Source organism: Lissotriton vulgaris, chromosome 8, assembly GCF_964263255.1.
Source record: "Lissotriton vulgaris chromosome 8, aLisVul1.2, whole genome shotgun sequence".
NCBI classification, from domain to species: Eukaryota; Metazoa; Chordata; class Amphibia; order Caudata; family Salamandridae; genus Lissotriton; species Lissotriton vulgaris.
The window spans coordinates 1,431,076,921-1,431,104,624 of NC_141696.1; the positions used below are offsets into that span (position 1 = coordinate 1,431,076,921).

Below are 27,704 nucleotides of genomic sequence, written 5' to 3' on the forward strand. Positions count from 1 at the left end.
TGTCCAAAAAAAAGTCTTGCTTTGGATTAGCCAAGATCAAAGATATGAACACACCTTCTGTACCAAAACCTGCATGCAATTACACTACACCGGATGCGGTCTCAGTAGACACAATTTTACAAAACAACAAATCAGATCCTGAATTAGAAAAATGGTTGCTCTGGCCCACAGACACAAACAGGTGTCAAGAAAGATTCCTGAATAGAATTCAGGGTTTTACCATCAATAGGCCAGACCCTGATATGTTCAAAGACAACATCCGGGATAGTAACATACAGTGCAGAAAAATTATGCCTCGATCGGCTACAGAAATCTACACTCGAGGATGTGAAACAACACATATCTTGACTTGAAGAGGACACAGACCTTAGGGATTGCTTGCTAGGACCAAGGAAACTGCTTCAAAAAGGTTTCATATATGCAGACATCTATGCTGCTTATAATGAAATATAGAAAGTTACACAAGCAAAAGCCACAGACAGAATACGAGAAATTGATAGTGTTAATTTAGAGAAATCTCTCGCTGTGGTCGACAATGGGTTAAAGACTCGGCCATCCAGGATATATTCACTGAGAAACATTGTATCCTCTGCTAAAGACATACTGGAACAAGATTTGATCATGCTGCGACAAGGCCAGTCTCAAATTACGTTCTATTATGCTATTGGTCTGGACGCTACAAAACTTGCGTTCAGGCTATGTGCCTTGGCATTTTATCAACACGTCGTCTGTTTACTTAATGCAATCTCACTGATAAACTGATTATAGGTATTGGTTCAGAGACTACTAAAACACTGTTATAAGCTTACCACACACCCAAGGTGTACCTCAACACCTATATAATGTGATCCATGACTTGTGCAGTTTTATTACCTGTTCACCTGACTATATATATTGATTTGTTTATGTATGTTGTTTTCTTATTATCCTTCATGTTGTGACTACTACATTGCTCCCATTACCACTGTCCTTTCCTACTGCCACTACCCTGCCATTGTGAAGCGCTCTGATATCTGTAAGGATCTTGTTCGCGCTATATAAAACTTTGAATAAATAAATAAATAAATAAACAGATCGAACTGGGACAAAGGGGAGCGAAGTATACAGTGCTGAGCATTGAAAAACTGGAAAAATTGCCATTTACTGTAGCAGAAAAACCAGCTACAGAATGGAACATTCATGGCAAAATAACTCTGCCTGTTACAACTTTTTATTTTCAGTATTGCCTCAAACAAATGCCAGCAAGCAAATATGAAAAGTTGGGTAAAGAATACATTAAGACATCCTGGGATTTACCTTACACACATAGATATTGGAGTGAGGGGCGTGAAGGGTTTCTTTATCAGTACACACTGTGAAAATGCACCGAGCGGTTCACTCATATGTCGGGATATTAGTTTACCTGGGGCTTATAGACGGTCTGTGGCAAACCTCTCCTGCCACCTGCAAGGTTCACCAGCCACTGTGAATAAGAAAACAAGTTACTTACCTGTAACTTTGGTTCCCCAGTATTGGTAACTTTCATAGATTCCCATGCTTTATATCATTCCCCGTCGCCGGAATGGGAGCCTCGGTAAATACAAAATACCTTAGTAGTGAGCACAAAGTGAAAAAATAGGCCTAGGCCTCATCTCATTTTGTAGCTTATCCACCTCTTTTTGTAAAAGAGACCAAATTCTTGCAGTAGCCAATCAGAGGAGCCTCACCCCATAGAACCTTCCTGAGAGAGCCTCAGATTTTCGTAGCCGTTGTGAACAGCAACATCATAGGACAATAAGGCTGAGCTTTCCCATGGGAGGAGGGTGGGCGCATGGGAATCTATGAAAGTTACCAATACTGGGGAACCAAAGTTACAGGTAAGTAACTTGTTTTCTTGCCCCAGTATTGGAACTTTCATAGATTCCCATGCTTTGTATCAGAATAGCTAGCAGTAAAGAGAAAAGCATATTTTGTAATGTGTACCTGAAAATGTCATACATAATTCTGATAAGAAAACCAAATACACATTAGCATCACAAAGCAAAATAATAACAAGTAATACAAAATATGCAAACAGGAAGGCGGGATAGTAAGGAAAGCTCACCGACTTATTGGAAAAGGTTCCTCAAAACCGCCTGGCCCACTGCCGCATCCTCTTTCACAGAAGAATCCAAGCAGTAGTGGCGAGTGAAGGTGTGGACACTGCTCCATGTCACAGCTCTACATATGTTCTTGATCGGAACACCTGAGAATAGAGCCACTGATGAAGCCATTGATCTCGTAGAATGAGCACGAACTGCTCGTTGAAGTGGTTTCCCCGCTGCTTGATGGGAAAAAGTGTATTGCAGGGTTTAGAAACTGGACACCCCTTTCGAGGAGCGCTGAATGAAACAAAAAGCTGGGAAGATTTTCTGAATAGTCTTGTTCGCTCCAAGTAGAACTTAAGACATCTGTGAATGTCCAAAGAGTGCAAAGCCCTTTCAGCTGGCGTGGAGGGCCGCGGGAAGAAGGATTTTAAGACCACCGGCTCATTCAGATGAAATTCTGAGGGTACCTTCGGAATAAATGTAGGATTTGTCCTTAGGATGAGAACATCATTTTTGAATTGTAGAAAGGGTTCCTCAATTGTGAAAGCCTGGAGCTCACTAACTCTTCTAGCCGATGTCGGGGCCAAGAGAAGAGCCAGTTTCCATGAGAGAAACTTAAGGTCGGCCCTATGAATAGGTTAAATGGGGCCTTCATTAGATGTGACAGGACCAAATTAAGATGCCAGGCTGGTGGTGGAGGCCGGACTGGTGGAAAAACCCTGAATAAACCTTTCAGGAATTGTTTACTGATCCTTGCAGACCAAAGGGAAGGACCGGATGATGAACGTCTAAATCTAGAAATGGCCGCTAGATGTACCTTTACAGAAGAAGGAGGCAATCCAGATTTCGCAAGAGAAAGGATGTAAGGCAAGAGTTGGTGCGGTGCAGAAGTATATGGATGTAGACCTTCCCTCCGACACCAAAGGCAGAATCTTTTCCACTTAGCCCGATAGGTTTTGTTCGTACTAGGTGCTCGGGCCTGGGCCAAAATGTCTGTACATTCTCCTGAAAGATTTAAACCCTGGAACTCTCAACTCAGGAGCCATGCTGTCAATCGTAGGGACTTCAGGTCTGGATGCAGAACCTGCCCGTGAGCCATTGTCAACAGTGACAGAACAGGACGCAGGAGAATTGGTTGATCTTGGGAGAGGAGAAGAAGTTCTGTGTACCAAAACTGCCTGGGCCATGCTGGTGCGATCAGAATCATCCTGCACGGTTCCGACTTGAGCTTGCGGATCAGTCTCGGGATCAGTGGAATGGGAGGAAAGGCGTAAACAAATGCGCCGTACCAGGCAATCAAAAGCGCATTCCCCAAGGATTCCCGATGGTGAACCCTGCTTGCGTAGGACTGGCATTTGGAGTTCTGGGGAGTTGCAAACAGATCGATGGTTGGGGTCCCCCAACGTGCAAACAGTTCCTCTAGAATGGTCTGATCCAGTTCCCATTCGTGGCTGATCGTCTTTTGGCGACTCAAAGCATCCGCTGTGGCATTGAGTGTTCCCGCCAGATGTTCAGCTGACAGGGTGATGTGTTGGATCACCCAATTCCAAAGCCTCTGTGCTTCCTTCGAAAGGGTGCAAGATCTCGTTCCGCCTTGCTTGTTTATGTAGTGCATGGCTGTGGTGTTGTCTGTACAAACCAGCACTGAACGGTTGCGGATCCTTGGAAGGAAAGCCTGTAAGGCTAGACGAATGGCCATAAGTTCCAGTAGATTGATGTGGAACTTGACTTGGACTGGGCTCCAATGACCACTGACCTTTAGTTCTTGGAGGACCGCTCCCCATCCTTCCATTGAAGCATCTGTCGTCAATACCATGGGAGATGGTGGAAGTTGGAATGGTAAACCTATGGAAAGATTGTCTTTTAGCAACCACTAGCTGCTTGCCTTCCTAGTTTCCGGAGTGATGACAATCCTGTTGTCGAAGGAGCCTGTCACCTGACGCCATTGTTTGTCCAACTGTTCCTGCAGTGGACGCATTCGCAGCCTGCAGTGTGGTACCAATGGTATGCAGGATGATATCGATCCGAGAATCGATTTGTATTTGCGAACGGACAGAAACTTCTGTGTCTGTAGAAGGCGAGCCGAAAGAATTAGCTTGGACTGGCGCTCTTCCGAAGGAAAAGCCCGGCAGCACTCAGTGTCTAGGATCGCACCCAAAAACTTCGCTGTTTTGGAGGTGCGCAAAATCGATTTTTCTCTGTTGAGCCGAAGGCCCAGTTGCTCGAACAGCTGTCTGCAGCTCGTGACTCCCCTTAACGCCTTTAGGAACGAAGGAGCCTTTAGCAGCCAATCGTCCAGATATGGGAAGACTTCGAAAGACTGCTTTCTGAGAAAGGCTTCCACCAGAGCCAGTACCTTTGAAAAGATCCGGAGCGGACCGGAGACCAAAAGGCAGTACTTTGAATTGAAAATGGCTCTTGCCTACTGTAAATCGAAGATATTGCCTGTGAGCTGGATGAATGGGTACATGGAAGTAAGCGTCTTCCAAATCTAGGGTCGCCATGTAGTCCCCTGGATTGAGAAGGCGGAGGATGTCCTGAAGAGTAATCATCCTGAAGGACAACTTGATGAGATAAGTGTTGAGCTGCCATAGATCTAAAATGGGACGCCACTTGTCCTTTGTCTTCCAAACCAGGAAGAACCTGGAATAGAACCCTTTCCCCTTTTGGGAGAGAAGTACAGGTTCTATTGCCCCCTAGGTGAAGAGTTGGTGGGCCTCGAGATGAAGGAGTTTCAGATGTTTGGGTGTAAAGGCGTCTGGAGCTTTCGTTGGAGGAAGATCTTGGAACTCCAACGTGTGTCCTTTCTTGATGATGTTTAGGACCCACTGGTCTGTTATGACCATCCAGTTGTTGAGGCAATGGGCAATCCTGCCCCCACAGGTGTTAATGAGGGCAGAGGAATAGTAGAAAAAGCCACCTGGCCACTATTGTCTCTTGGTATTGTCCCTCCTCTGCTGCCCTTGTCGTCCTCTCGGCGGCTGACGAGAGAAAGAATCCCTCTGAGAATACTATGTTTGGCCAGGTTGTGAGCTGGAAGAGTAGCAGTGCTGATTGCCGCCTCTATAGGAGGAGAATCCTCTTCCTCTTTCTGCTCTGAAGGGCACTTTGCGATATTGTAAAGTTCCTAAGGACTTGGCCGTATCCATATCTTTCTTTATGCCCTGTAGGGCATCATCCACGTGTTTGCCAAATAACATCTCTCCATCTTATGGCAGATCTAGAATCTTATTTTGTACCTTCTTTCTGAACCACGTGGCTCTCAACCATCCCTGGTGTCTCAGAACCGCCGAGCCGGCTAGCGCTCGGAATGCCGTGGTCGCTATATCCATAGCACAGTCGATTACCTCCGAAGAGGCTTGCTCTCCCTCCAGTAAGATCTTTTTTACCTCGTCCTTAGATGTATCCTGAAGTTCTTCCACAAACAGAGAGGTCACACCACATCTGGCGATCGTATCTCCCCAGAATCGCCAAAGCATTAGCCGCCCTAACGATGAGGCTGGCCATTGCGGAGAATCTTTTTCCAACATTGTCCAAATGCCTGCCCTCTTTATCCGGAGGCGTCGTTAGCGGCGTGGATGGGTTTTTAGATTTGCTCTGTGCGGCCTGGGAAATGACCGAGTCCGGTTTTGGCTGACCTAGTAGACATGCCGGGCTGCCATCCGGCGCCTTATATTTTTTCTCCAGTCTGGGGAGCACCGGGAGGACTGTGGCCGGATTCTGCATAGCCTTTAGGCCTTCAGACCAAACATGTTCAATGATGGGGATTGAACGTACGGATTTCCGGAATGGTTCTTTGAAATCGTACAAAAAACATTCGGACTGAACTGTGGTAACCGGGAGACCAAATCTCTTGGAAGCTCGTTCCATCAAGTTGTGAAAGCCTCCGACATCTGCTGGAGGAGAGATTGCGTTATCAGGCCCTGTGACGTCTGGATCTCGAGGGTCATCCTGATTCCAGTCTACATTCTGGTCTTGGATGTTGATCCACATCTGATGATGCATTATCATCATCTGTATCGTCCTGAATGGGCACTACCTCTTGTGGATGCTCTACGGGCTCTGTGTCACGCCCTCTTGAAGGCAAAGAGTGCCCTGCCACAGGCTGTGATAACTGAGGCGGAGGTGTAGGAGGGCGCACCTGTTGAACCTCTTGAGGAGTAGGAAATCGCCTCCGATAGTCCTGCAACATTAGCTGTAGATCCGAGATGAGAGTGGATGGCATCGCCACCATCTCCTGCCGAGATTGACGTGAAGGTTTCTGCAAAGGAACTTGCATGCTTGGCATTTCCTGTTGTTCATAATAATCTTGTGGAACATATTGTTGTTGTTGTTCCATTTCTCCTTCCTCAGAACTGATGTCCTGAATTTTTACTTGTAAGTCAGAAGGGCTATAAGCCTGGCCAAAATCGCTATAAGCCTCCTCTTCAGAATCCTCATCCAGCAATAGGTTAGGAGGAAACTTTTGGACTTGCCGCGGAGATGTCATTTCCGGTGTTATTTTCCTCCTTCTGCGTGAAAAAACAATTTTTTCAGTCGTTGACGACGTCGTCGACAAAGTCGTCGTCGACGGTAGTGCCTTCATAGACTGTTTCGTCGACGGAGGCGCCGACGAAGAAACTGCGCTCGTCGTCGAGGATTTCGCCGTAGACGGGGAGAAGGTCATCCTTGACGATGGTTGGATCGTCGACGGGACCGTCGACGAAATCGTCGTAAGCAGCAAGGTCACAGGTGTCGTCGACATGGTCGTCGTCGACGTCGTCCTAGTCGTCGAAGCGACTCTCGTCGTCATCGTCGTCGACGTGGAGAAAGTCATTTTTGTCGACGACGAACAGGCATCAGGCGTCTTAAACATAGTCGACGGTGCAGGTGCCGTCATCGCAGCCGTCGTCGACGAGCCCGTCGACGAAGCTAATTTCACAGACAAGTCTTTTTCAATAGAAATCGTCGGCGTACCTGTGGTTTTCACCGTCGACGAACGCTGTTTCTTGTCTGAAACGACCTCCTGAGTCGTAGTAGAAGGCTTTTTCACCCCTCCATCCCGGTCAGAGGATGGTGAAGTCACAGGGACAACCTTCTTTGCCTTTTTTGAGGGTTGCGACTCCTCAAGCTTTCCCTGTCTCTCCTTTTCACCGTGGTGAGGAGATTTTTGGGAAGCAGGACTATCAGACCTATCAGATGTCCCTGGCAAGGCCTTGACAAAGGGGAGACCTACCCCTCTTTTTCGACCTTTTTGATGACACCATCGACGAGGAGCCCTCACTGTCAGAAGACATAAGTTCTTTGAGGTCTTTTATTTTCTGTAGCCAAGTGAGGAGACGTCCCTCTGTCCCTCAAGGTCTTGGTGGAGAAGGTTCTGCAAATCTTGCAGTCCGTGGCTTTATGATCAAGATATAAGCAGTATATGCAGTCTTCATGTTTGTCCTCGACAAACAACCTCTTCTTTGAGCAAGTAGCACAGGCTCCGAAAAGTGCTTTCTTCTCCTTGTCAGACATGACAAAAAAATAGACACAAGTTGAAGAAAATATACTAAGAATTGAAGAAAAATGAGCAGAGCTCAATGGAGACTCCCTTGCACAACGTGCGGTAGAAAATCTGAGGCTCTCAGGAAGGTTCTATGGGGTGAGGCTGCTCTGATTGGCTACTGCAAGAATTTGGTCTCTTTTACAAAAAGAGGTGAATAAGCTACAAAATGAGATGAAGCCTAGGCCTATTTTTTCACTTTGTGCTTACTACAAAGGTATTTTCTATTTACAGAGGCTACCATTCCGACGACTGGGAATGATACAAAGCATGGGAATCTATGAAAGTTCCAATACTGGGGCAATCCAATATTTGGCCAATTTTCGAATGGGAGTTACCACATGTTGAAGGATCAGAGCTGCTGTGGCATGTTGCCAGGCATCCCATATCTGTGAACGGTTAGTGCTAGGGTCCCTTGTTGTATGCAAGTTTTGTTCCCCCAACTAGACACAGTCAGGGAGTCGCTGTTATGGCCTTCACTGAACGTTTCTTCTACACGATTTGATACTTTAAGCAGAATGAAAGCCATTCTTTTACAACAAACCGTGCCTTTGACTTTGGCCAAAGAAACCTATGATCTACAAATTGCAAGGACTTCGGCTGAGATACAGGCTTTAATACATACAAAGTGCCCTATACATTTCACAGAAATGATGGGACGTATCTTAAACATGTCTGATATGAGTGGTATTGCGCATGTATTTAAGAGCATCTGTTCGGGACTGTTAACACCTTTTCAGGCAGTACTCGGATTCATTCCAAACTTTGTGCACTCTGTGTTTGGTGGTCTGACACTAATTCTAGCACTCTTTTTATTCCTACTGCTACGCTATGGCAAGCCAATCCACTCGCATCACTCCCAGCACCTTGGAGAAACCTCTCCTAGAACGGAAGTGTTGTGAGCACATAGTACAACTTTTGGCTTACCTCGTCTACGAAAATTAAATACAACATGGTTTCGGTCATTCAGACCAATCTGGCAAGAATGTGCGCTAGACATCTGTCTAACACTCCCATCAGTCATGCCAACAGGGCAACTACTCTGCTGGACCCGGTAACGGCCCATGCTCTGTGTTGTTTTTTATAACAAAGACTTCTTTACTAATGTTTTTAGCAACATATGATACTCAATTTTAAAGGTTTAGCATTTTATTGTTTAGCTTTTAGTATTATTGTTCATTCGTAAGTGGAGGGGGTGTTGAGTTATGTTCAGATGTCCGTATATAGGTTTTCCCGATACATGTCCTTATATAGGCACAATTCGTATTGCCATATAGGCACAAGATCACATCCCTTATTTAGGCATTAGCCATGCTCTCCAAATATGGCATGGTCACCTACATTCATCCACCCAGTCACAACGAGTTCTTAGAAACCAGACCCTTAAGCTATTGGAACTTTCGCTAGCCCAGCACTATTGATTTCTCCAAGAACTCATCTATTATGCATAAACCGCTATTCCCTAAGGGTTCATTCATGACTTCTTCCTCTGCCCGACTTTACGTCAATACAAACATTCCTATGCACCTTCCAGGTATAAATATACCTTCTCTTGCCACAGCACAGCTCGACTTGGCTGCACGGTTCGCCTCGGCAAGTTCAGAAGAGATCGTATCCCAGCCTGATGCACTGACAAGACGATGTCATCCCTGCTTGCAGAGAATGCAGCTTTCAGTGTTCCGACTCCCTTCGCAGGTTGTTAGAGTTTGAGACCCGGAAAGAGATTCCCACCTCTCTCATTCTAAGGTATGGAGTCGACTAGAACCTAGAGGGACTCTTGGCATACCAAACTATAGCTTACCATACTATAGAATACAGCACCTACTTCTTACCTTGTACTACACTTAGGTTAGGTACACTGGGGTAGAACTAATTAGAAGCATCAGGCGAGTATCCACATTTTTGTCTGCGTTATTTATGAATATGAATATCGGTCATAGCTAAAAGACAATGCTATTGCAGTATTATTTCTTTCTACTGCTTACGCTGTACTTAATATATCTTGCATACTGTCTTAAAATTGTAACAGCTCAGATCTCTTACACGAGAAACAAGACTGTTCAATAAATCCCTTTATTGAAACGCCCGTCTATCTGTGTAACTCTGAAGAAACTAAGCATGCACAATTGACTGAGTGAAACTTATCTATTGTTTCCACTAATCTGAGACATGTTCCGATTTTATAGGGAAACAAAGTTATGTTTATGCGGTTGCCAGAAACTACTCCCTTCTTGTTCTCCAAGGAGTTTCTAGTGACCTCTGAGTTAGCTGGCACACAAAGTAATTAATTTTAATGTACTCTATAGGGGCATACTGACCTCAGTCCTATGACAAAACTAGTGTATATCATTCCAATGCGCAGAGCCTATTAGAGAAATAGAACTAAACTAGGCAATATTTGGTTAAGTGGAAAGGGCTGAGAGAAAACTAAGCATTTTGAAACAGACCATTAATTAGAAGTAAGGACATTAAAGGCAACCCTAAATTTTACTGCCATGAAATCATCAGACTTAAAACATGCACATAAATAACAGTGGGCACTCAAATAGGTACATTGACTTCAGGACTCACTATCCAAGTTCAGATTCAAGCAACTCGCTCGGCCTTACATGGATCCCTTGGCCCCCTGAATTTTCATTCTACGAGATCACTGCTTGATCACAATAGTCCTGTTTAACAGTCTAAAAAGAGAGCAGATTTTAGTTCCACTTTTACCTGGACCGGTTGGGAGGATTGGAAGACTCTACAACATCCAATATATTCTGTTGCACAGTATGCAAAAACGGTCCCACGCTCATCTGGAGAAGTTCCCTGGAAGACATCAAACACACAGAAACTTTAAGCCACATTTTCATCATGGTGGTTCATGTACACTTAGCATTCCCAATGGCTTTCTTTGTTCACAACTTGAAGTGAAACATGAGTCTTGTTGTACTTGACCCTCTCTTCAGGGTCACCTCCAAACGTTTTGCCTTCACCCCTCCGGTTTTCTGAACTGGTTTCTGTTGGCTTTTAGGAGTTGGCTACTTTACCAGTGCTAACAAGTACTAGTGCTACCTCCTAATAACATGATACAATTGGCTTACACCGAATTAGAGCATTTAATTTTATTATAAGTCCCTTGTGAAGTGGTACTACCTGTACCCAGGGCCTGTAAACTAAATGCTACTTGTGCACCTGCAGCACGTATTGTGCCACTCTATAAGTAGCCCACATAACTTTCCTGCGATGTCAACGCTGCAGATCTAAAACATAAAAAGTTTAGAACTAAGAAGTGTATGTTATTTACTCTGCACAATAGCCTATGTTAACCAAATAGTCACCTATTTTCCATGATGTAGGACACAATATCAATGACTCTTTTCTCGGTTCGACGCAACAAGTTCTTCAGCATTGGTGTACCTGACAGACCGTGAACCTTGAAGTAACAGGTAAAGAGAAAAATATATCAGCATTAGACTTACTATTGCTACATTGTCACCAGTGCACAGATGCAAACATTCCAGGGAGCATTCTGTGCCATGCTTTACACCTTGGCATGTTCAAATTCATTCATCAAATATTCGGCGTATCCTACCAGGAGGCCAAGCGTTAGCATGTACAGCTAATATCAGTGCACAGGAGGCACTACAAGGAAACATAGTACGCTTTACCAGCGTAACAAAAGCTCTGATCTCCTAAGGGCCATAGAAGAGTGTCAATATGTAAACAAAAGAGAGAGGACATAAGGGAATCAGGTCCCCACAATAAATAGTAGAAGGACACAAGTCACATCAATAGAAGCCTGGTCATACTTAGGATTCATCCTCAAAAGTCTTTAGGTGTAAAGAACGTGTATATATATGTTGTATATATGTATTGTGGAATCATAGGCAAGTTACAGTGCCACACATTGTCCTAAATATTCTTACACAAATTATTTTGTATTGTCACAGTGCAGTATGTAAACACCCCATGTATATGTGAAAATGTGTATATAAAATCCCAAAGAAAAAAGATAAAGATCAAATTAGGCAAACTCCTGGCATGAGAGAGTTTATATAAAAAACATCACCCATGTTTCCATGCCGAAGTCCCAGTCAGGTCGCTATTGGTAATTCTATTGCGATAGCTCTGTTGCCGAACAGACAATAACAATCAGCAACATTTTGCGCAATGAACTTAGCCTTTGTACAAAATGTTCAAGGTATTTGATATGCCCACGAAGTGGAAATGTAAGCAAAGCATCTTTTAGAGAATATTATCCTGCACAGGCACGCAAACAAATGTGTGTCGAATGTCATAGTGTTTATGAAAAGAAGGCAACTTAAAAACGACAGCATGTAAAATGGTAGTGTTTCTACTCTGGCCTATAATGTGACCACATCACAAGTAGAGTAATCTTTTTAAACATGTACCCTTTTCGAGATCTCAATTTAATTTCCCACTTATAGAAAGTACCTCCACACCACATTTGAACGGTGGCCGAATCATCCCCTTGTATGCCATCAATAATCAGCGAAGACATCTAGCTTTCTCTGTAGAGCGATTTCTGTTCTATGATCACTAGATTGTTTGCATAGAAAAGACAGCTTATATGAGAACCGTTCATTATGGGACTAAGACGGTTAGGTAGAGCTAATATTTTTGGTAAATATGTTTAAAATATAGAGAACAATATGGGTTGTAGAATGCAGCCTGGTCTAAGGCCATTTCTAATCTTTATTCTCCGTGAGAGAGAGACCCATCGACATCCACTTCCACCTGGACCCAACTGTCTCCTGCAATGTCAAAAGCAAACCATGTGGGATATCATGCACTTAGTGCTTTCCATAACAGGATCCGGTCAACTGTATCAAATGTCTAGCAAAAATCAACAAAACTGCAATTCTCCCTCCACGTTGCTCTAGTGCTTTTTTAGCAACGGCCCATAAACTGAAGAATTGATCTGCTGTTAACTGTCCCCCCCCTTAAAGCCACCTAGCTCTATAGGGATTATTGAATTTACTTCTGTCCATTCTTTCAATAAACCCAGGAGGATTTTAGAGAAAACTTTTCCACCCACGTCCAACAAGTTTATTTGCCTATAGCTTCCTTGGGAAGACGTTTCACCTTTCTTATACATGGGTTTGATCACCGGCCCCTACTAACTGTCTGGGAACATGCCCAGCGAGAATATTCTGGAAAAATAGATTAAACATACTCAACTACCTGTCAATATTTGTGTTTATTATTACCGATAGAGTTAGACTTTACTACTCCTAAACTGAGAAAAATCCTAACTTTAAGACTTTCGGTATTCACAGAAGGCATTTAGGAGTCCTAAAGTTAGGACTCCTAACTTTTGTGAGTAGAGAAATGAGTGAGTGCCTTCTGTGAATACCAAAATGGTAGAAAGTTTAGGATTTTGTCTTAAGTTAGTTCTGTGAATCGGGCCCACCACCACTTGGTTTATTATATACTAAAGTCCGTGGATAGCTCATCTACTTTAAACTCCTTATACTTATATTGAAAAGCCTTTAACCAATTTAAGTACTTCTCCGATATCCTTGTACTGAAACGTCTCGCAAAGCCGATCTTTGTGGGGAGAACTTGATTTCTTTTACGGATAGTGCCTATGTTTATCGTTGTACTCCGTGGATAACGAGTATCATTTGTTTGAATATGTGCTGTTTTATTACCATTTTTAAGACCATGCATGTTCCAGGAAGACGTTGTGCATTGAACACCATCCCTAATTGAAGTCAGTCTAACTTAATTTATTTGAAGATCCCCATCGCACTGTAGAAAGCTCACACTGGGGAAGGTCTTAAGTTCAAGCGTTCTTAAGTTCATCCGTATAGATCGTTCTGCCCCGTTTTCAATTCTTTTCTGGCATTTTGAAGGGCATCTATAGTGCTGAAAATAATAAGACCCTTCCTGCTTTAGATCATTTGATGATATTGTGTGCAGGCTAGGCCATTTTAAAAATATCTTGAGTTACCTGGACCTAATTAAAGGGTTTCGTTTTCTGCGCCTTTTGCCACTAACTGTCTAGGTCAGGTTCCATAAACACCCATAGTCTGTGTGATTTTTTTTTGGGGCTTCTCCTTTTAATTTTTGCATACCACCTACTTCACAGCCCCTTGCAGTGTTAGGAATGGCCTACATCTTTGGTTCCAGACATTTCTAGCTATCTTATTAATAATCCTTCCTCCCGAGGCCCCTTCCACTTTGCCCCATCCGATTGCCATTCTGTTTTCTGATTATCCTTGGCTTTCTTAGCGTGTTAGTCCCTGCTCTTACCACATCCCTCCGCTTATTATAACATGCCTTCTTGGGCTTAGTAGTTACACTTTTAGTTGAGATATTTTCTACATCTATTCTCATGCATGTGAATAAGCCTGGGTCTGAGCCTGTGGCTAAATTATGGTTGGGTGTTCTTTTTGTGCTTTTAGTTATTCCTTCTTCTCCGATTCATCATAGATCACACTAAAGCATATGGAAAACAGGTGGGGTAACAACCCCACCTCTTCACATTGGGCATGCCGTACCAACTGCGGAATGCATCTATGTATCTGTTGAAATTCTGTCGCTATTGCCTGTAAATAGGTTTTATGGGACTGGAGTATCTGTATTCAATAATACGGCATCAAAAGCATCTTGAAGTGCTTTCTGCATCAAAACCATGTTATACAGCATGGAGGAGGAGCTGGGTGGTATATCCAAGTCAATATCCAAGTTAGAGGGTAAAGTTTTCTTGGTATTTGCGGGATGTTCGAATGATTTCATCTTCTCGTTCTACTGTGATCGATGCAGCCTCTGTTAAGACTCTAGTAACCTGTACCCCTGAAACGCCCTGCAATATATATGCAAGGCATTCAGACTTTTGACCCCACTAGACTTATACCCGAGGTGCCTCCTGTTAATCCTTTAGCTGGGCAAGGCGACAATGACAGTCTGGGCTCTAAATGTTGTAGACCAGCCTCCATTATGTCCAAGATCTCTGGCATGTCCAGGGATGAGAAGAATGAGTCTTTAGTTTTTGGGAAAGCAAGGGAAACCTCCGTATTTTCAATCCTTGCCTTTCTACTCTTGAAGTTCCTCCCCACAAAGTTTCTCAGAGTTTACCTGGGGGGGATGCCTTAGTTGTTCCCAGTACAGTATTTTCCAATCCCGTATTTAGTATACTTGCTTTTTCTAAACCACCATGGACTTTCGGGCTGAGCTTTGTCAGCTACATTCTGCAAACACTTCAGGCCAGGCAGGCCGTGGTTTTATCAGTTCAAATCTACAGCATTTCTTACCCCTACTACTGCGTCTGTTATTAAGTCCACCTCCAGATCCCTAAACTCTTGTATCAATTATCCTTGGGTATCTTTTTATTATGGCGTTATAACTTTATGGTTGTTATTATAGCAGCTGCCGCCACCACCGCCATAGGACCAAAGTAGCAGGATTCTCCCCTCACGAATCAATAATAAGCGTGATACAGGCCGAACAGATGGACTAAGTTGATCACGGTACTCCGGGAATCTCAGGAATAATCCAGGTACTGTTTAAATGCCATCCACTAGAAGCAGGGCTGGATCTACATCAGAAGGTCCATCCGGCCTACTATAAACTGGTTTACACTAGCTGGCTTATCTATTCCAGGGGCCTCAGCTGATAAAGCACTGCCAATTATTCACCTTTTTTAATACAGAGGGGGGAACCTAGGGGTGCTCGCTGCCGTACTGCCACATGTCAGAACCCCACCCCAACACCCCAGAGTGTGTTGGCCCGATTAAGACAGCCCACAAAAGTACATTCCCTCAGACAATAACAGTTCACTCAATGTACTTGATGGCTGATGACAGGCCTGGACAATACCTGCTTGCCTGCACGTCATTGAGGCGGAGGTCGTGGCCTGTCTGTATGAAATGAGTGTAGTTACACAGCTTCAATCAAGCAATCACACTGCCCGTGAGGTCTCCAGCCGAGGAAGGGTGGAGGGGCGAAGGGGGATGGGGATTTGTCAGGCCATTAATAGCCCTCTCAGGCTATCAAAAGTAAATTCGGAAGGGCAGTGATTCCACCCCCTTGGGTGAGCCTCTGGATGTGCTGCGCTCTCCCCAGAGCGGCGGCCGATGTACTGCAGAGACGCTGTCCTGTGGTAGGCATGAGCACGGCCTAGTAAGAGTGGGGGTGCACTCTCTCCATCTATGGTCACAAATGAGTTGTGTGCACACTGGTTACTCGTCAATCTTAACTGAGGCACCTCTTGTGGCCACAGTTATTGGAGTGGGTGATTTTAATGAGGTAATGGACAACCTCTTAACAGCCATTCTAGAGTGCTGACCCACCAAACATCCCAAACACTAAGATCCATTACAGGGCCCTATTGTTTGCTTCATGTGTGGTGAGTGCAACATTAACAAACTACACGTTCTTCTCAGGAGTACATTCATCTGCGTACTGCTTATATTTTTGTGTGCTTTCTATCGATCTTGAAGGAAATGTTCCGACATATATCCACATGAATGGTCTTCATATAATGCCCCGTTAGAGCTCAAAACTCTGTATGTAAGGTGCTGCAGTGACGGACTCTGACCATTAAAATAATGGTGGCTTACAAAAATAGAGTTCGGTGATCCTCTTTAAGGACAAGAGCAATATTTTAGGTTGAATACTGGGTCAGTTGACTCCTGTATGTTGGAGGCCTGCAAAACTGTAATATATGATGGGGCCAATAGAATATATTGTGAAACTCCAAAGCGAATAAATACATGACACTACAACAGCTAGAGACAACTCTCCTAATCTTGGACGAGCAATACCAAGATGAAGTGACAGAAGAGCTCCAGGAACTACAAACTACCAAACTGAAATATAAACAGTGTCCTAGAAGAAGAAAAAAATATGTAGAAGCATTGCAACAAATCAGGGAAGTACTCTACTTGTTGAAGTACGATGAACAAAAGGGGAAGGCAAATAAGGAAATTGACAAATTAGATGGGCAATAACAGACTCTTGGACCACAGCACAAGAATTTGCTACTACTAGAACAAGATATAAGGCCATTATTTGGTGGCTAATCTCTCAGCAGCCCATGTACCAGACCCAGACCAAGTCAACCTAGAGGGCTAGAGACAGATTACCGAAGCAGCTGATCAACCAAAGTAGGACAAAACACCAGGCCCCAATGGCTTCTCATTAGACTTTATTAAGCAATACTCAGACCACTTAGTAACGCATTTGCATACCATGTATGTAGCTTCTGGTCAAAAGGGAGCATTACCAAGGAGTATAAAACGAGGCAGTCATTAGTTTGATACTAAAATCGGGGCTGGGAGATGTGGTTTATTTAAGCTATTATCCCTACTCAATGTGGATGTAAAAATGTTATGTTATATTAGGGGTTTGGTAAAGCGCAACAGCTGCCATAGCAAAGAGGCGCCCCGGCGCTGCTAGATCAAAGAGACAGGTACCAAGGTAAGCCAGATGTAGACAACAGCCTATGATGATGAGGAGAGTTTTAATGGCTTTGCAAAAAGCCAACAGGTTCGCTATTCCACGGATGTGGGCCGGCAGGGAGTTCCATAGTGTAGCCGCCAACACCCGAAAGGAGCGCCCTCCAATGCGGCATAGTTTGGTTCGTGGAACATTCATCAGGGGTTGTCCCAGCGAGCGCAGGCTACGCCGGGGAACTTACCAGGTCAACAATGGGCGCAGTCAGACCGGTCTCCGGTTTTAAGGATCTTAAACGCCATGACGAGGGCTGTAAATTTAATCCGAGAGGCAATCGGGAGCCAATGGAGTCTTCCAATCGTTGCTCTGACAGGGCATCTGCGAGGGAGCGCAATCAGAGTTATCGCTGCCTGGTTTTGAACCCGTTGGAGTCACAGTACCTCAGCTTTATTAGCACCCAGGAGCAATACGCTGACATAGTCCAAACGAGAGATAATCATGGCTTGAACAATAAGCTGACGTACTCTTGGCTCAAAATACTTCAGGATAGGTTTTAGCCTCTCAGCAGGCCCACACAGGTAGCTGCGACTCTCTTTGTGCGAGTCTGAAAGCTAAGTGAGGAGTCCATCCACACTCCCAAGTTCTTAACTAGGGTCTTTGGCGTTGGCATCGTGCCCAGCGAAGCCGGCCACCAATGCTCATTCCAAAGGGCAGTGTTTTTCCCTGCTAGCTAGACCTCTGTTTTGCTAGCATTGAGCTGTAAACAATTGTCTGTCATCCACTGGGCAACAGCTGCCATACCATCTCTAAACCTAGTAGCTGATATAGATGGCCCTTCAGCTAGGGTGATGACGAGCTGGGTATCATCCGCGTATGACACCAGTGGCCAAAGTACTGGCAAACGGTGGTGGGAGTAACAAAGTCTCTTTTTCATCAGGGTCGAAGTTTCTTTTTGCCAGAACAGTCCACCAGACATAATATCAGATAGTCATTGCTTTGCCTTTAGTAGAGAAAAATCGTTGATCCATTAGAGACCCTGTGATTGGACTTAGACAAGGCCTTCGACATACTGTCATGGGATTATTTATTCCAAGTTCCGACCTAGATGAATATCTGGGCTATGTCTGTAGCGTTCATATATTTACTATGTAGAGAACTCAAGACAAGAGTGAGAGTAAATGGAGAGCTCTCAAAACCATTCACTATAAGTCGTAATACTGGACAGGGATGCCTACTGTTACCCCTGCTATTTGCCTTAGAGTGGGTGCCGTTGTCTGAATGGCTGTAGGAAGCGTAAAGTGAAGTGGGGGGGAGGTTCTGGTGAGCCCTTGATGTAATATGCGCCACAGATGGATGTGGATCTATTTGGGCCACCTCAACAACCCTGTCCAAGTTTGGCAGGAATCCTTTTAGAATGTGGTTGATATTCCAACCTCAATGTGAAATGAATGACAGGCTAAATCCTCCATACTCCTGCATCAAATTAAGAGAGAGTCTGAAGACTGACTATCGAGTTCTGCCCAGGCAGAGGTAAAAGACCAGCTTTAAATGCCCATCTGAAGCTAAGGTCTCGACAGAGTACCCTGTCTTAGGGAAGATCGCCTATTCAAGATGGTGACTCTGCCCAGGATTCTCTATCATGCAGAATTATCCAAATGGCCAAACCACCAGTTTTTGTCTGACACATAACATCCCTGCACTGCACGTTTATATGGAATAATGAGGAGGGTTAGGCTATTGCATAAATGAATAAATAAACAATGTATTAATTGCACAGCTACTCCATGAAGTGTCCAGGCACTAAATCTGCAGTGGAACCGCTACACAACCTGCTTACCGGGAAGCATAAAGAAAGGTTTAAGATCTCTCATGAAGGTGAATTCATGGGCAATGGCCCTCAATGAGCGCGACAGCCGAATCCACTCTTTTATTGATGGTCAAATGCTATAAAATGACTTCTAATGGAACCTTGCTCTACCACAGACCCTCCCACCTGGTGGCTGCAATTGACCATCTATGGCTCAGGCTTAGACCCGGCTTACAGGAGTAAGCAGTGGGCAATGAGTAAAGCATCCCCTCTTCACATATGGGCAGAACTCCACCTGGATTCCCCTAGCGAGGGAATCACAGACACAAATAGGATAGCACGGTAAAATGACTCTGGAAATATTCCATTATGGATGGAAATACAGCTAACGCAAGTAAGTTCAGGCCTGGAGGGCTTCCAAGGGTAAGACTCCTTAAGAATGTACACAGAAGGGTCTGTGACCACTGCGTCCCAAAACATATGCAGAGCCGTAGGAAAAATTTGGTCTGGCTGCTATACAATTCTTTTACTACCTACAACTTTAGGCACGCACGGGCACCCGACCTCACTTGAAAGAGGAAGATAGTTGAGTTTAATCTCATTGAGGCAACGCAAATGATGGGGAACCTACCCAATAAAAAGAGGTCAAGGATTTCCAAGACATTAATAAGGAATACCCCTGGCACTACGTTCTGCATGGGAGGCAGATGTAGGTGCACTGGAATATGACGACTGGTAAACTGCACTACTGGCCCATCAATCACTTCTCTCTTAAAACTCATTGAATTCAATTACTAACACTGGGAGACTTTTAGGAGATCTAGTATGTGGTGGGCGTGGCAGGACTCCTCATCAAATCCTTATATTTTGGGAGACTGATGGAAATTTTCGCCACATGGTGTGGGGATGCCGGGAAGGCCAGCAATCCGGGGAAGGGTGACTGACACATTCGGTGGTGTTGGAAGTGAACACATTCTGACCCTGTAAATAGTGTTAATACATAAACTAGAAATCGCTGTAGCAAGCCATGTAGGCATTAGGTCTAGTCTTAGTCACAAGGGATATCACACAACAGTGGTGATCAGCGGTGACACTCATGAAATGGAGGTAATGGAGGGCAGAACTAAACTACTGTAGGATGCTGGAGATACCAAGATATGAAGCTATAGGACGCCCAGGTGTGTAGGGTGATTAGACGTTTTGGATTTCCGCAGACAGTCCTGGTTTTCAGACGACTGTGCCGGTGTCCAGATAGTTTTCCTAATATTAAATACATGTGCTGGTTTTTGGGACAAAGGTCTGGTCCCTTTGGGAAGCATAAATAAAATGTATGCTCTCCTTTTACAGGCTCCTCTGAAGACTGAAAATATTTCAGTTATTTATTGGTTTCTGTCACGCAGGACATGAGGTCAGCCGCATGTATCCAACAGAGGGGAGACAGACTGGTGAGGAAGGCTAAGAGGGGCGTTGGGGGGTGGGAGTCCTGATACATATATATGCACATATTTACATATTTAAAAGGCACTGCAAAAAATGGGGCAGGCCAGGTATAGCAGTAAGGCTAAAGGCGTTAGTCCTACTTTTATGTCTGGCCTTACCTAGTTTTTACTTCTCAAAATGTGGTTACCCTACAGGTGTGTGGAGCATGGTTGGTATCCCTTGAGGTTGCACAGATTGGGTTACGTTTATAAGTACTAGCAAGAGGCTTGGGTTTCAGTGCAGGGGCTGGTAAATATTGTACTGGATGTATTTTAACTGGATTCTTATGAATGATTTGTATCAATGGGACAACATTCACATACTACTGCTGTTGGTTGATATTTTATATTGTCATTTCAAGAGTGCCAATAACATGTTTTATATAAACAAACATGCACTATTCTAGAGTTACAATTCTGACAGACAAGCTCACCAATGCACAGGCAAACTCACCTACATAGAGATGAAGTGGCTTCGAGACTGAAAAGATAACGCAAGTAATATATGTAATCTTCTGGAAAGGAAGATACACGCATACCCATTTGCTTGTTAATTAATTCAGTCTTCTCCATACTTGTGGGTACAAGACGAGGCTAAGGGTCTTGCGAGATGCACTGAAATAAAAGCAGAAAAGTACTCAAAAGATGAGCTTTATTTAGCAACTGCTGCCAAGCTGTGGGAACAATATTCTGCAAGGGGCTTGGAAACCCATGGGATAATGTGAAGATTGTGTTCATTGAAAAGACTGACTGTTCACCTTATCGTAGCGCTAGAGTCTGTGAATGAGCTCCCTCTCCTAAAGACAGACCGACCGTGGAACACTTCCTATCTAAGTGAAATTAAAGTGCAGGAGTCTGCAGCCCTGGGCTGTCCCTGGAGATAGGGCTGACTTGGAATACGAAAGTCACACAAGCTTCCTGCTGTTATTTACATCAATACCCAAAGCAATGATATTACTGCACAGTTAAAAGGTGTCTTTTGAAAAAGGAATGTGTAACAGCTAAAGTCGCCCTTGATGTAAAAGCATACTTAAGCACCGATATACGCCTATTACTGGAAATGCCTTAACTCTGCACTGGCTGTACTTTCACCCCATATTACTGCGCCATCTCAAAGTTCCACTCAAAACGACCAACAAAACACACAATTATCTGTCCGGAAAATTCATAAAGAAATCCAGCGCCCAATCATTTTAGAAACTGCAAGTCACACAGTGAAATGCGGTTCAAGTGGGCATCTCAAATGTTCACAATTTTGAAAACATGAACTACACAGGAACTAAATGAATCCAAGCAAGGTCCACTTAGGTTTGTCCCATTTTTCCACACATTCCCAATACACTTTTGTTGAATCCAAGGGCCTAATTATGATGGCAGTCGGATGAGCATCCGACCTCCGTCACCTCGGGCCGGTGTCTGACCGACTATATCTCAGCGGTCTCACCTGCCCGGTTATAATGCAACCGCCGTGCAGGCGGTTGAAACACTGCTCTCTTCCACTGCGGTTTGTGCTGCAGCCCCAAAAAAGATGCCGCACAAGCAAACAAACATCCATGCAAAAGCTTTTATCACAGGCATTTCCATTAATCTTTGTCATGTCGTAAATTGCAAATGTTTTTTTTTTAACCAAGCAATCAATAAAAAACATTATTATTATTATCAAATATCCATACACAGTGTGCCAGACACACAGTGAATAGATGTTTAGAGGGCACCACATGTGCCCCCCCCGAGCCCATAGTGGAGGCCCACTCGGGACAGGGGCCCTGCTTGGGACCCCAATGGGCCATTCTGTCTGACTTTGCATGACAATCACATGCCTTTGTAAAGGCAGAGGGAAAAGAGACATCGTAATCCTACTGTTGTGCCTCCGCAGGCACTGCCCCATTGTAAGGAAAGCACTCCGATCATTGCTCCGACGGGCTCCTTGAGCCTGTCAGAGACGTCAGTCAGTCCATCCCCCGCTGCGCCCCGACAGACCGCACCATTATGCGGAGGGCAGTCTGCAGCCTCAGATGTCAGATTGACCGATACCGACGGTCTGTCGGTAACAAAACCGCCCAACATCATAATCGGGTCGATAAGGCCAGGTTCCATTTCCAAAGTGGTCTGTCCCGCTCATTCGGCAGTCACCCACCGTCTGCTCTCCTTCTGAATCCTAATGCATTAACAGTGTGGCTTCAATAGTCAGGTTGGAGGGCACATTCATCCTGGAACTCTAGCTGCTACCCAACATTCACATCTGACAGATAATCGCGTATCCACCGTTGGCTGAGGTAACTAATAAACACTTTCAGTGGTCTATTCCAAATCGGATTTAAAGTTGCTCTGGCTTGAAAAGCCTAGAAACCAATAATTGTCCCTCATAACCTGCAAGAAACAAGCAATAGCATTATTCCTGGGTGCATAGCTGCTTCACTGGCAATTTCCTAAAGACCTCCAGGGCAGAGCCCATAGGGGTGATAGAATCAGGAAAGCCATCGGAGATTGCAGGAAATCACAAGAACAAACAGATCAGTAATTAACCACCAAAGAAACAAAGTGACCAACAATGTATCTCCATCCCCCAGAATACAGCGCAGCAACAACTCCCATATGGACAGCGGGCATGGAATGGGGAGGTTAAGTATAGATCCCATCTCATGGTGTTTTACTTATACAACAAGGTATACTGAGGGCACAAAAAGATTAAATCAGGATATCATATAATTAGTATGGACTATTCCAAAACTGGAGGCCACAATGGCACACGTTAGTATGCTGAATAATGAATCATGGGCCTTTAAACCTGGGTCACGATGAATTACCCTCAAGATGTTCAATTACATCAAAAAAGCAGAAAATACCTGCTGACATTTCGATGGGTACAGTTCCACAGGTACACAACCCTGCAAGCTTCACCCTTCCTTTTCACAAATGTACTACTCCATAGGTTTCATCCTCGGTCTTCATGAACTCCTTTGTGTGTGTAGAAAAGTAATACAACCTACCTTTCTTCCTGTTCTGACTCTTCCTATACAACACTGCGCGCCTGCTTATTCCGCACCATACTTCCTCTGTATGGCCTCCCACACTCCCTACCACATGTCCTCATCAAGATCCAGGATGCCCATAAATAGCAACCTACAGACACATACATAGTCAATCTAAACAAAATCAAAAATGACCAACAGCCAAAATATTTTTGGGGGTCTTAAGAGCACACAGTCCCACAGTAGTTCTTGCCACTGAAGCGAACTACTTTGTGTGTGGCTGTGCACCATGTGAACTGGTATATTACTGTCACTCAGAGTAACGTTAGCCTATGGCTGAAGTGGGCTGACCTGTCGACCCATGCAGTATGCTGTAGTGGGCAAGAAAAATATGTTAATGACAATAATGGCTGGCTGAAAACCCCTATAAATAATATTAGTAAATGGAAACGGTCATGGCTTATGCCAGACCTAAAAATGTATTTCCCCATAGGAAATACAATCTGTAAGAAACAAAAAACATATCAGGAATAATTTCGCAGAAGGCTGCCTTGGCACAAACGTAAAGAGAAGCCTAGTGCAAATTCATAGATGGCTTCGGAAAACACCATGCAAACAGACTAGCAATGTGTGGCAAGCTAGCATGGAGATTTAAGCACTCGCTATCTACATTTTTAGGTCGAGCCTATGCAGCGCGCAAGCGCTGCTTAGGAGATGACCTCTTGGAATTAGTCTGTACTTTTTGGAAAACCCGTGCATGTACTGCACTGTTTCCAATGAGCACTCGTGCATGTACGGCATCCACCTTGCGGGAGCGAGCAGCAGCGCCATTCGTTTGCAATTATCGCGCCCATGCTGGTTTACATTTCCCTGTCTCGAGGGCGGGTTACTAGGAAACAGATGGCGGGCGCGTTCACTTTTGCGGCCTCACGTTTCTTTTAAGGAGAGTGGCCTTCCACGAGTTCGGTTTTGCTTCAGTGGCATCTAAATGAGAGAGGCGCCTAGAAAAGGTCATCCACTGCAGGGACGGTTTGCTGTTCGGAAGCACCACAACGTGAAAGCAATGCAGAGACTTGTAAATATGGTGAAAACTTTTCAGCTAGCACTGGCAGATATAAGTGAGGAAAGTCAAACACCCATTTTCGAGCATTCATATGCTCAGATATCATCCAGTTAAGACCAAGGCACCAACAGTATGAATACTCTGTATTTTCATATAAATACTGACCCATTAAAGTTAATGCACCGGCCCCAAGGGAGCGTGAGGAAGGCGCGCAGACCTGCACTGACGTTTCTCTGGCACCCAGGTGAGGCGGATTATCTTTGTGCAGCTGCCACTATTGCGAATCTGGTGTCACACGTCCTCTTACATAAGCTGAAGCTACGAACCGGACCTATTTGCTTGCGATCGCAGGAGCAGTCGTTCGAACATTTATTGAAATCCAAAACACCACCTCCAGGTGGCAGCCAGTGGATTGAAATTCACATTTGGGCTACCCCCCATTCAACTGAGCCCTTCTGTTTCAATCGTGCCGAGAAAGTTTAAGGGGAGCAGAGTGTCTCTTTCAAAGGGAGTTAGTTGTGTTGACCAGAGGTCCCGGGTTTTGCAGGACAGTCCCGACAGATTTCAGAAAATGTGTCTGATGTCGCAATTTTCAGAGAGAGTCCGTTGAAAATAGAGGGGAGAACATTTCTCTGTGTGCCAAACCAGGACTACTTAGCAGCTGTTATCAGAAAGCTTTTTAAATAACTGGCATGAAACTGGGTTTAAAAATGTACTTCTGTTCCTTGCCTTACTATCTCGTATGTGATTCTATGTTGATAATCACCGTCACTCTGTACCTCTCGTGGATTAAAATTTTAGCATTTTATTTTTCGGAACAGTTTTTACATTTTCCATAGGGGATGTTTTAATTATACAGACCTCTCCCCAGTCGACTTCACATGTTTTTATTAATTTTAGGTGCACTACTGCTTGTATCCCACCTAGCTATACAGCGTGGGTCCCACATTAATCACTCCCCCCTCCCTAGCAGTTAAACATATACACAATACGCTTCGTTAAAGGGTTAGAGCAGGGCTGCAAGGTTACCTTTCTCTAAGCTAAGCTTACGTGTTGTTTTTCCAAGGGTTAAAATTTTAAAATGCGCTTAACCTTAGTCCACTCAGTATCTTTATTTCATGTTGACTTGAGCCTCTTTGGACGCAGCATCTTTTCTGCGTTGACAAATAGCCTCCCAGGTTTCCCTACAGTTAGTTCTGAAATCTTCTCATCAAACCAAACTATTTGAAATGCTAATGGCCCATTGGGGGTGGAGTAGGAGGTTGCATTCAAGCATTTTGTGTCAGCCAGCCCCACAGGCATGGTAAACGCTCTATTACTAAGGAGAGTTCACACGTCTGTGTTGGTTTTGGGAAGGTGCAACTAAATAGAGACAGACCTGCTGTGACTAGACACAGAGTTGCAATGCGGTCTCTGGCTTCCAGTCGGCTTTGTTATCCAAAGCAATAATATAAAGGTTAGCATATTACTCCCCTTTTTACAAACAAACCTCGACAGTTACAATCACTCCGTTTTTTTATTATTCCGGGGAACTTTTACTTATAATGCGCACAACTGCGTGGTTTAATGCCTCCTGGTCTCATCACTAATATTTTAAACCGAGGCATCTTTATTTATGCCTTTTTGGATGCTCAGTTTCCCTTTTGTTTACGGACACAAACCGTTCCCAACATTTCCTCACAGTTTATTTTATCATGCTTCGTGTGCATTTTAAATGTATTTATGATTGTAGGGCCGAGTAGTTTTTTCTTCCCAACCAATGGTTGCTCAGCTTAATGACTATTTCACATCCAGCTGTTTAAAGTGAAGTATTTAATCTCTATTCAACACATGTCACTGTAATAAAGAGTACAGTCTTTACTCTCAGGGCACTTGTACTTAGTGTCTGCTTTCAGTAGAAGTGCAATTAAAAGGCTACACCAACTCAGACTCTTTGTTTATTTGAAAAAATGGTAACAGTGCATTGTAAGCAGCTTTTATGGTACAACTAGTTGAAAGAACACATGGCACACAGTTGTGGTTATTTCAAACACTTCCTTATTACTAATTTAGTTTCTTATATAACTAAAGTATTTGGCGTTACCATGGGTTTTGCATTTTATCTTCCAACTGCACAATAGTTATCCTTTTTTTAATTAGTCTTACATTTTATTTCTATGTGCCTTTTTCCATCACACCTTCATAAACATTCATCTACAAAGGAGTGCTACAGTGTCTAAACTTACCAACAGAGGCACTGGTATTCAGCATCAGTGCAGCACCACATCAGCATCACTACACCAAAACAACTCATCACTGCACACTCCACTACACCTAAGCACCAGTACAGCACCAAAACCTCAGTATCACTAAGCATCATAGCTTAAAATCATTGCCAAAGCTGTGGCTAAACACTTATAAGGTCACAAAGGCGAGACCTATTGGCTATGGCAATGCTTGTTAACATCTGCAGTGAGCTGCAGATCTCGAGTTCGTAATCTGGGAATGCCAACTCGTTCTTTAAAACCCCCGAGATCGATAGACTGACTGCTGTTTTACAGAGCACCTGTTATTTACAGCTTGCGAAAGTAGCAAAACAGTGACGAGGAGCGTTATGTAAAAAAACAAGAACTGGCAAAGCCAAAAGGTCTCACCTATGCGAGATCTATTGTCTTTGTTAATGTTATTTAGCCACATTGTACAGCAACACAGCTGCTGCACAGAATGGCTGAAAGTAAAAAAGGAAAAGCACTATGACATGGTCAACATTGGCCGGTCAATGCTGGTACCATCTCAGTGTACAGCAAGCAGCGCAATGCGACAAACCTCGATACAGCATGCATACATTATTAAGATAGACCAGTAGGTAATGCACATGTTGCCAGGACCTGTGGAACCAGAGGTTCAAGATTTGAATATATCTGTGTGCCAAATATCTGTGATTCTAGTGTCTCCAGAGTTCCAGCATCTGCAACGTTCCTGCCCAGGGTTACACTGAAAGTCCACACGTTAAGGTACAACCATGTACACACTTTACTATGAGAGTGCAAATTACAGGATCACTACTTGCAACAGAAGTAGTGATGCCCCAGGTGGTATCTTCATAGCTCCTCAGGTAAAGCAATACAAGAGACTACAGGCACTCTGCAAGCAAGGAGCACAGACACACTCACACTGCAAATATAATCAGCACAAAGGTGCCAGGCTCTATCACAGACGGACAAACTCACAACACAGTACGTAACATATTTGCTTTGCTTCACAAAGAAACCAACAAAAGCAACAGAGAAAATATTGTGACAGCATTTAAGAGGATGGTAAGCAGCGCATTTGGCAGCAAGCTCCAATTGTGTAAAATATCAGCTGATGGAAGCCATTTAATCAGCATGATAAATTAAATAAAGACA

General features: G+C 44.1%; 1 protein-coding gene across 5 annotated transcripts in view; it reads right to left on the reverse strand.

Moving 5' to 3' along the window:
• ACP6 (acid phosphatase 6, lysophosphatidic) overlaps positions 1-27,704 on the reverse strand; it is a 147,494-nt gene that overhangs the window by 54,861 nt on the left and 64,929 nt on the right. For all 5 annotated transcript variants that reach the window (XM_086935492.1, XM_086935496.1, XM_086935493.1 and 2 more), the window contains exons 8-9: positions 10,914-11,008; positions 10,306-10,401 (exon numbers count right to left, since the gene is read on the reverse strand). In XM_086935492.1, the coding sequence (XP_086791618.1) occupies positions 10,306-10,401; positions 10,914-11,008 (191 nt within the window). The remainder of the gene's footprint in view (positions 1-10,305; positions 10,402-10,913; positions 11,009-27,704) is intronic.